Genomic DNA, 10,756 nt, shown 5'->3' on the forward strand with positions numbered 1-10,756 from the left:
GCACATAGACACAGGTAAACACATTTCCTTTCCTGCTGTTTAATTTATGTTTAACACCACCCTTGTAATTGCAAATATTTACAACCAATGTTTACGCATATTACCGCTTTCTCTTCTTTTTGTTTTCTCATCTGCTTATGCACACGCACACACCAGACCCCCCCCCCCCCCCCCCCCCCCCCACACACACACACACACACACACACACACACACACACACACACACACACACACACACACACACACACACACACACACACACACACACACACACACACACACACACACACACACACACATATTTAGATAAAGACATATTTACACCTACCAAGTTTCTAATAAAACCCCAGTTGTTTCATTACTATGGTAATGAATCCATATATTTACCCCCCGCATTGATTTTATGAAGGAAAGACAAAAGTTACCGTGACGATGGTGTTATTTAAAGTCTTTTTTTTTTTTATCAAACGTAATTGCAGCAGAGACAGACACAACAGCAAGGTGTCTTCTCTGTGCGGACCTCCTCCCCCCCATCTGTCTCTCTGGAATAATATCACGATAATAAACGTATCAATGCACGTTATCTGTCAGTTCACCGAAATATCATTAAAAAAAGGGACAGGATGTACAAGGGGTGCGTGTTCCCGTTCACATGGAAGGCTGCCCCTAGAAGCAACCAGGCTAGAAACCATCCACGCCGGAATACAGGGATAGCCAATTTAAAACACATTAAAGGGATACGGCGTCGAATCAACCACAGACTTCAACGGGGAAAGTGATCCGATCCGTTGTGTCTCACTCTCTTGTTATTCCGCGCTTTGAACGTCGGCAAACAGCGGGTCATTGGGCCCTTGTCAATCCCGTCGATGGCAGCCGGCTTCCAAAATGCGTTCATTAGAGGGGAGGTCCGACAACGCCGCGAGATGTAATTCAATGCAACAGAGCTGTCATTTAAAACACACGACAAAGCCAGCCAACGTCAAAACTGGACTCCCTTCTTTGATACGTCTGTATCTGAACTCTGTCAATCTCATTTATTGGTGGTGTTTTTAGTCAATTATAGCATTCATCCAAAGATCCTTTTCAACTCTGAGCAGGTGTCGCGGTGTGCCTCGCATTATGAACTCTGTATTCTGTTGTTTTCCCCCTTGGTAGCAGGATAATCAGTAGGCAGGTGAGCTGGTGACTTAACCACAGTGTGCCCACCTATGTTGTCTAGTTGTTCTCTATCCCCAGGTGCCAGTGGACTGCGTAAGCTCCTCAATATGCGGACGCCATGCTAAACAACACATCGGCACACAACTACACCTCTTGCAACCTCCCCTTTGCTCAGTCTCTGTTCCTTTGTACTTGATTAATGTCTGTTTGTTTCTTCCCTTCTTTTGCAATGTATGTCTGTCTACCCTTTCTCCATTTAGAGGTCGAGTTATTAAAATGTTTTCTCGGATACCTTGGAACATCCAAATCTAATAATTGACCTCTCTCTCTCTCTCTCTCTCTCTCTCTCTCTCTCTCTCTCTCTCTCTCTCTCTCTCTCTCTCTCTCTCTCTCTCTCTCTCTCTCTCTCTCTCTCTCTCTCTCTCTCTCTCTGTTTGTGTCTCTCTCTCCTGCCTCCATTTTGTGTTTTTTTCCCCCCACCCCTTCAGCCACCACAGCGACCACCTGCAACGACCCGGGCATCCCGGTGAACGGCTCCCGGTACGGGGACAGTAAGGAGCCGGGTGACAGCACGACCTTCCAGTGTGACCCTGGCTACCAGCTCCAAGGGGAGGGCACCATCACATGTGTGCGCCTGGACAGCCGCTTCTACTGGCAGCCCGACCCGCCCACATGCATAGGTGGGGTATCTGTCTCGCCTTCCATCCATCTACCGTTCATCCATCTGTCCATCCACCCAGCCGTCCATCCGTCTGTGCCTTCTTTCGAATTACATGCGCAGATTGTTTGCTTTTTCCCTGGGTCACTTCCTCCACCTCCTCCCTGGGGACTCCAGGCTTCTCCCTTCCTCCCCCCCAGGCTAGACAGGGGGTCTGTCAGTGAAGCTCGGCTGCCTGGCTCTCGGCCCGTTGGTTGTGTTTGGTAGAATATCGTCGTGGGATTTCATGGGCAAAAGCCTGGACACGCTTCAAGCGGCGAAGAGTCGTCTACGTCGCCGCACGCGTTCCACTGCCAGTCGCATGCCCTCCGGTGAGGCTCCCCCGGCCGTCATCAGGAGGACGTGGCGGTAGGATTTTATATTAAGTCGACTCTGTCGGCTTTTCCTCCTCGTCACCGAGGTCCAATCCAGCTCCTGCTTTCTCACCACGGCTATCGAACCTCCCGGATGTAAAAAGTCCTACAAATCCACTTTCAGGGGCTATCATTTATTCATGAGTTCCCATGCTACCTGAGCGCCCCCTCCTGAGACTATCCCTAACCCCCCCAACCCCCTAGCATCTGGAGGCTAAAGGACATCTTCTACCATGAGGGGGGGGGGGGACCATCGCCTCAGGTCCCAGACAGAAAGGCACATCGGCTTCACACGGCTTCCCAAGGACGCCCTGAGTCACAAAATGATGAAGAGGAAGGGAACTTTGTTCAACGCCACATCACCCGCAAATGAGATGCCACCTTCGTCGCACCTCGGACTGCGTGATGCATTTAAGGTTGCAGTCATCTGTCAAGTGGGACAGTGGTGCGGAGACAAAGATTCCCCACACCCTTTCCCCACTCCGTCCCCCTTCAGACCCCGTAGCTATGGGGGTAAGACCCCATAACCGGTGCAGACTGGACCGGTTATGTATCACGCGTGAAACGGCACACACACACACACACACGAGCAACCCTTATCTCAGTAAAGGACCCGTAGGGAGAGTGTCTCGGGTCACTCTCTCACAGCCTTACTTCGCTTTAAAAACTTAAAAAAAGAAATACAGCCGGTGGCTTTGTGAAAACAGCCTCAGCATGCAGATCTCGAGGCCGGGGCCCCTGCATTTCAATATTTGGAATGCACTCGGGCCAACTGTACCCATCTGACTTTTTGTACTCCCCCTTTATAACATCCTGCTGCAGTTGAAAAGGAGAAGGGAAAAAAAAAAAACACTTTCCCTTCCCCATTCTCTCCTGGAGCCCTCCAGGGTGGTAGCCGCCATGGCCCACTGTGAAACACATTACACTGCTCTCCAGATTGGCCCCCCTCCCAAGCCCCTCATCCCTCTGTAACTCTTGACCAGGAGCAGGAGCTCATCCATCTTGTTTGCCAGTGACCTCACGTTTCAATAGACGGAAGCTAAAGGTGTAAATCTCCTCCCCTTTTCTCTACCCTCTTTTACCTTAGACAATTGACACTTTCCCTCAGTTGCTGTCCACACACACGCACGCACGCACGCACACACACACTCACACTTGCATGCACTCAAGCACACGCACACAAGCACTCACACAAATACACACACGCACGGCACGTACGAATCACTAGGCCTCCGGACAACATCCTCTGGCCTCGTGACAACCGCTTACTCATAGGAGTAAAACCACTCAGGACACAAAGGCCTGCTGATGAGCGGGAAAACATTAGCATGAGGCCTTTAGCTTCCGCCCTGCACGAAATGGCTAAAGAGTCGAAAATGTGAGTTTGTGAGTGTACATGTCTGTGTACGTGTCTGTGTGTAAAGAATCTCTCACTGCATTTGAGATGCATGATTCTCTATTCTCGACCCCTCACTGACACCCTCTTACTCCCTCTACCTCAGTGCTCTGGAACATCATGTGTGGCCGTTTGCTCTTTCTTCCTTGCTGTGTTGCTCTCTCTCTCACTCACTCACTCACTCACTCACTCACTCACTCACTCACTCACTCACTCACTCACTCACTCACTCACTCACTCACTCACTCACTCACTCACTCACTCACTCACTCACTCACTCACTCACTCACTCACTCACTCACTCACTCACTCACTCACTCACTCACTCCTCACTCACTCACTCACTCTCTCTCTCTCTCTCTCTCTCTCTCTCTCTCTCTCTCTCTCTCTCTCTTTTGTTTCTACTACATAAACTTCAATTTTTCTTCTGCTTCTCTGTGTTGCTCTCTCTCTGTTCTTCTTTTTCTCCAGCAAACACCTCTATTTTTGTATCCGTTTATCTCCCTCTGTCTCTCTCTCTTTTTATTCTCTCTGTCCCTCTTATTCTCTGTCTATCTCTGTCTATCTCTGTTTTCTATCTCACTCTCTTTCTCTCTCTTTATGTTCTGTTTTTCACTCTTTATGTCCCTCTCTCTGTCTCTCTCTCTCTCTACTCTGTCTCTCTCTACTGTCTCTCTCTCTCTCTCTCTCCCTCTCTTTCTGTTGTTTGTCTTTCTCTCTCTCATTCGATGTGTTCTGTCTGTCTCACTGGCTCTCTGTCTCTCTCCCCAGCGATGTGTGGTGGTAATGCCAGTGGACCATCGGGGGTGATTCTGTCTCCTAATTACCCCCAGCCCTACCCTGCGGGGAAGGAATGTGACTGGCGAGTCCGAGTCAACCCCGACTTTGTCATCGCCCTCATCTTCAAAAGGTAGCTTGCATACTCAACGTCGAAATTAGTAGTCAATAAGCTTATATGCAAACCAAAATGTCAAGTTGTACCTCATAAAGTCGACAATGATATGCGCCTCACATGTTTTTTCGGCCATTTTAATATGCTGTTCAATATCAAACGAACTACAATATGATATGATTCAATGATATTATTAGCTCCATTCGGGAAAAACCCACCATTAAAAAATGCTAAACATGTTGAAGCAGTGTCTTTGGATCGTTTATTTATAAGCTTTTTTGTCGTGTTCCCTTTTTTTGTTAATCACCGATGAAAGGTGAACTTTCGTTAGAACATAATTATCAACATGAGAAAAGAAATGGAATTCCTGCCATGGGTAGGCAACACATAATGAGCGCTAGGTCGTCAAAAAGGCAGGTGATGGCCGATTAGTATGGGGGGGGGGGGGCGGGGGGGGCAATCCCCTGTTAAACTCGTTAAGCAACCGAAGTGTCCCGATTTGTTGATGAAATCTATTTTCAGACATTTCAAGGGATTATTATTAAGGGAAAGAGGGGGAGAAATTGTTGTTCTATCTTGTATACTGGAAGAAAGGAGGGTCCATGAGAGACAAACCTAAAACTTAATCTAGTTTCATATTGGTTCTCGTTCACACTGCGACTCTGAGTTACAACGCATGTTTCAAGCAAGATTTTTGCCTCACAACTTTACACAAGGAACCCCCTTTTCTCTATCGTTTTCTTCAGGTTTTTTTGGCATCGCCTCTCAGAATCACCATACCCGCGGCATACACATGGCGTAATGGGCCTATGATCTCTTGTAGTTCAAGTAACTTTAACCCTTTGCAGTCTTGTTGGTGGAAATGAGCAGGCGCTGCGGTATATCCAAAGGCCCCTTCCTATTGAACTTTCTACAGATTTTAATATGCCGTATAGCATAAATGGTTAAGGAAATCTAATTTAGACAAGCAAGAAATATCACACCATTTTTCTCACTGGAAATTGACATTAAAATATATGAGGTTTAGAAACACAGTGAACTTGGACAACCTTTGGTAAATTATGCTTGGACTTGGCATTTGAATAATAGACAATTAGAGGTTATTAGGTGCTGGATTGGAGTGTGGCAGTAGCTGTCATGCTAACATTTGGCGTCTTGCTTCGACCGTAATGATACGTTATTTTCTTATCAATGTTATTACGGACATACGTTGAAGGTTAATGCCACATTTTATCATCATGATGAAGATTAGGTCATAGGCGCACTGGACAAAACAGGTTTCCTTATTAATATATATATCCATTCATCAATTAATATTTATACACAAAGAAAAAATCGTGCATTGAGGTATCATTTAGAGTATAGGAAATCTATACTTTAAATGAACTGTGTTTTTGAAAGAGTAACGGATAATCACTTGGTCAGGCTTATTTTAATATTATAATTGATTTACCTTTCAAGGATAAGGGCATCTCAACCATGCAAAACCGAAATATTTATATTCCAACAGTATCCTGCTTTCTCTCTCTCTCTCTCTCTCTCTCTCTCTCTCTCTCTCTCTCTCTCTCTCTCTCTCTCTCTCTCTCTCTCTCTCTCTCTCTCTCTCTCTCTATAGCCTACAGTGTTTAATACAACACACCTATGGCATTGTAACGCACATGCACAAACATTGGTGCCCTATAACTAAAGGTTAAACCCTGAAAAGTAAATCGAAAGCAGTCCTGGGATCGAAAGCTTATGTACACACTTGCACTGTGCAAACATCCTCTATGCATGCGTGTATGTGCCGATGGATTTCAGGATATACGGACTAGCATTCAGTGCTAACATACTAGCATCAACTTTACAATGATACGTCTTTGTTCATCCTTGTGTGCTTGTACAGGAAAATCTTACATAATTCTTTCTTTCTTTCTTTTTCTCTTTCCCTCCCTCCTTTTTTTCCTTCCTTCCTTCCTCCCTCCGTCCCTCCGCCGCCTCTCCCTTCCTCACTCAAGTTTCAACATGGAGCCAAGTTATGACTTCCTGCATATCTACGAAGGGGAAGACTCTAATGGTCCATTACTAGCGAGTCTCCAAGGCAACCAGGCCCCTGACCGAATAGAGAGCAGCAGTAACATTCTTTTTCTGGCGTTCAGGTCTGATGCCTCACTGGGCATGTCCGGCTTCGCCATCGAATACAGAGGTAATTAAACCACTGACTTTTGGCTAAGCGGGACCTTTGGTATCCTTTGGATTTTATTTTTCAGTAAAATGCTTCGATGTGCACACATTTGTCTGAATGTGCAGACCTCATCGTATTTTATATTAAATGCTTGTACCAACGATGTTGGACGATTATGATTTGAACCAGACCTAAAATAAAATTGACTGGAATGGATACATTCAAGGGCAACTGTTCCAGGCGCATGTACCACTGTGTAATAGGGGTGTCTTGCTCAAGGACACTTGAGCAATGACAAGAGGAGTCATGGTATAAAACCAGCAACCCTTCAGTTCCTAGTCCACTGACCACCTCTGGAGTACTACATAATCTGCATTATCGACAATGGAATAACACACTTCCTCAGACAGCGATGCATATCACTGTATCTAAGGTCACTTTTATTTGGATTTAACGATGACATTAGCGTGCTTGTCATTAAGTCAAGCCTTGCAACATGATCCTCTCAATGGTTATAGCCATACATGTGTGAAAGTAACAAAACAACAAACTAACATCCACGGAAGACCCAAAAAAAATTAAATACCAACCACTTTTAAAAGTGATGTTATTAAGTTATTAAGATGAGATATAATCACCCACTCAAAGCAGCCATTTAGACATAATATAGGGCTTTCAGAACCCAATCTTCAAAGACAATTATCTCCACCCAGGCAACAATTTAGCATGCAACTGTTGAAACAGATACCAGACAATTCACCAATTAAGGGGGCTGGCATCTATTTCTTTAAATAAACCATGAGTTTTTCCGGACATCGTTTCTGATTTATTAAGACGTTAAGCATCTAGAACATTCACTAACCACGCCATCATACCTCCGCAGTCAGCTGTAGTTACAGCTGTTCCCTATCAACTTGTCAAACCATACCATCATGCAACTCCATGATGTATGTACACACGTTTTAATGAGCTGTCATACAAGTGTGTGTGACATGCTATCTGGTAAACAGGCTGGGTTAGCGCTCCAGAATGTTTCTAAATAGTTGAGGAATGGGGTATGCGTGTGTGGTTTCATGGTCAATTTTGCTTAGCATTCCAATGAGGTGAAATCTGGCAGGTACACAAATATCCAATTCAAGTTTGTAAGGAAAATCACAGGTACCCTATCTGTACCATCTATTCATCCAAGCTTGTGCTTATTCAGGTGTTTTTCTTTCCCCTCACCCCGCCTCGTTTTAATTAAAAAGTGATTATCTTCCTCCTTACAATCTGTCTCCCTCTCCCTTCCTCTCTCTCTTTCCACTACTGTGCGCCTCTCTAGCTGTAGCTTTCATTTCCAATCAGATTCAAATGAGACCAAAAGCATGTTCATGTTTTATTGTATTTCTATCAGTCATCTTTTATGTCCTGCTCTCCAACTCTCTCATCAAACCAATTTTGGTCGGATGACGGAAGAAGCAAACAAGCTAAACGAATGCAAATCCCATTTCTGCTCACCCCGTTCCTTTCATGTTCCCTTTTAAGATTGACACAACAAGAAAATAACTATTTAAAGTTAAAGGCCGGTCATTTAGTAATTCCCTGAACCTTGAGAAAAACCTTCAGAATGTCATGTTTCATACTGATGATATCCATGTCATGTTGTTTTTTTTGTAATTCATAGCAGACTTTAGTTCTCTGTATGACGCTCAAAGTCAATCAAAACATGTGTAAGAAGTTTTCAATGGGCAAGGACCAGTGACTATTCAAAAGACAGGATACTCGAGAATAAAACGGCACAAACAAGAATTGCATCTTACCCTTGAGGAATGCAAACTTTCAATCACCGTCTTTTTCAAACTATTCATCCATTCACTTCATACATCCAAACAGTCTTTGGATTTAGATTAATCTTCCCTGCTCTGAAGGTTAGCAACCACTGAAGCAGTGGCACTATTTACAGAGAGAGTCCCAGCCTACCCCGAGTATGTAGATGTATATTACTAAAGATTTAGCGATTTCATTTTCCTCATGCTACCTCTATTGCTTGCCGGTGGTAAACATTTTCCCATGACCCCCATGTGTGTCTTTTGTTCCGGTATAAGGTGCCTTATTACAGGATTCTTTGATGGATTGTCTTGGCTTGCAATCAAACACGATTCATCCTTTATTCTAGTTTTTATTTTGTGTGTATGTATGCAATGTATAGTGAAGCATGGCTTTGCTTTTTAGTTTATTTTACAGCAGGACCTTTTCTTGCCAGGAAATGGCCTTGGTAGAGGGATGGGAAGGCACTTCTGTTCTTCTCAGAGCGCATTCATTCTATTCACCCAACTGTATTAATATCACTCAGATCTGAACTGCACTGAACCATTCTGTTATATGGTCACTAGGTGCCAGTCGGTTCTTTCTTTTTTCTTTCGGTAATTACTACATTGTGTCCAACTTTACCCTTTTTCGTCTGCTTGCTGGCTTCAATTGTTCTTTTTATTTTACTTTTGAATGATTGAATTTCTCCTTTGTTCATTCTAACATGAAAACCTTTCCCACTCCCAACAGAGAAACCGAGAGAGGCGTGTTTTGACCCCGGTAACATCATGAACGGCAGCCGAACAGGCTATGACTATAAGCTTGGCTCCCAGGTCACCTATAACTGTCACCATGGTTACACCACCATGGGCGGGGCCACCATCACCTGTGTCCTGGGGCATGATGGGAAACCAGTGTGGGATAAAGCCCTTCCGACGTGCAAAGGTAGGATACGTGCGCAGGTATGCCTAAAATGGTGAACGCATATGCACATCCTTGGAGCATCTGCTTGATACGAAACGCCTGCATAGATTTCATGCATATGTTGGTAATGCTTGAATGCCTCCTCATGCAGACTCTGACTGCATACATAAAAGAAAACGATAATGCACCATATAAATATATATCTATATATCTATAGTCAATATATGTTTTTATGCATAGCTTTGGCAAGAAGATTAATGATGTAAACTGATGTTTTTTGTTATTATCCAATAAACACAGACAAAATATGCAGTATTTGAGTGTGAGAATGAATAGTGTGGGAAGTGGCAAAATATGTATGCTTGAATGGTCCGAGCATCACATTAATTTTAAGTCGATTGTTTGTTTCTGAACTCTATGGTCCTTACAGTCCATGTTTCTTTACGACTGCCCGACACTAATACTGTACAAGCAACTCAGGGCTTTTGGCATAATGCCTCATCCTTGACCAAAATCTTTTTATGTTCTCGTCTATTCACAACAACAATTTAATAAGAGAGGCTCTGGTTCTCCATGAATATGTGGGCGCGTCAACTTTCCTCACATTCTGCTGAAATTAGATGGGGAAGAGAAAGCTGTGCTAGAGGCGATGTAATCAACAGCATTCCAAAACAACAATAAATCCTGGCCAACCCGGGGCGGGTTGATCAATATGAAGGCTCACGGGGGGACCCCGGTTTGGTGACAGTGATGGATTCCGAAAAGATTCACTAGAGCCCGACTATTATTGTTCAAACTGTGTTTGGATGGTGTTTTGAGGTGGAGGGGTAATGTCGATTAAAAAGATGGTTGATATTTAATTATTAGCTCCATGATGACGAAGCCAAGGAGTCATTTCAATTTGTTGTGTAGATCTTCCCCCCACTTATGTTGTGTTTCTATATCTTTTTTTCTCAATTCTTGTGTAGGAATAAAAAGTTTTTAGAGACAAATTGATTTATAAGAAAATTATATATTTATTATAAAGAGAAAAATACTGTTTCATTTGTCAAGGATAAAACTCCGTCCCTTAAAAAGTTTCCTTCCTCAAATGATTTGACTGAATTTTGAAAAGCCAAACCTAATTATCACCACAAGGTGTTGAGGAAAGTACAGCGATGGATTTTGAAACGTTATTCAAATGTGTTCATTACGATAGCAACACCTACCACTAGTGTCATGGTTTTTCTTTCATAAATACAATGCAAATCATACACTATTCAGTCAATTAAAACACACATTTTCTCCATGGCATCGGCACACTGAGAGAATGATAACAGCTAATTACGACTGGATATTTATGAATGTCTTCATCATGCAGAAA

At 43.7% G+C, this 10,756-nt stretch overlaps 1 protein-coding gene across 1 annotated transcript in view; it reads left to right on the forward strand.

The window, feature by feature from the left end:
- The window catches only part of LOC130403319 (CUB and sushi domain-containing protein 1-like), a 295,164-nt gene that overhangs the window by 229,136 nt on the left and 55,272 nt on the right, over positions 1–10,756 (forward strand). The window contains exons 29-32 of the mRNA XM_056607623.1: positions 1,647–1,838; positions 4,397–4,535; positions 6,515–6,702; positions 9,220–9,414. Of these exons, the coding sequence (XP_056463598.1) occupies positions 1,647–1,838; positions 4,397–4,535; positions 6,515–6,702; positions 9,220–9,414 (714 nt within the window). The remainder of the gene's footprint in view (positions 1–1,646; positions 1,839–4,396; positions 4,536–6,514; positions 6,703–9,219; positions 9,415–10,756) is intronic.

Source organism: Gadus chalcogrammus, chromosome 14 (assembly GCF_026213295.1).
Source record: "Gadus chalcogrammus isolate NIFS_2021 chromosome 14, NIFS_Gcha_1.0, whole genome shotgun sequence".
NCBI classification, from domain to species: domain Eukaryota; kingdom Metazoa; phylum Chordata; class Actinopteri; order Gadiformes; family Gadidae; genus Gadus; species Gadus chalcogrammus.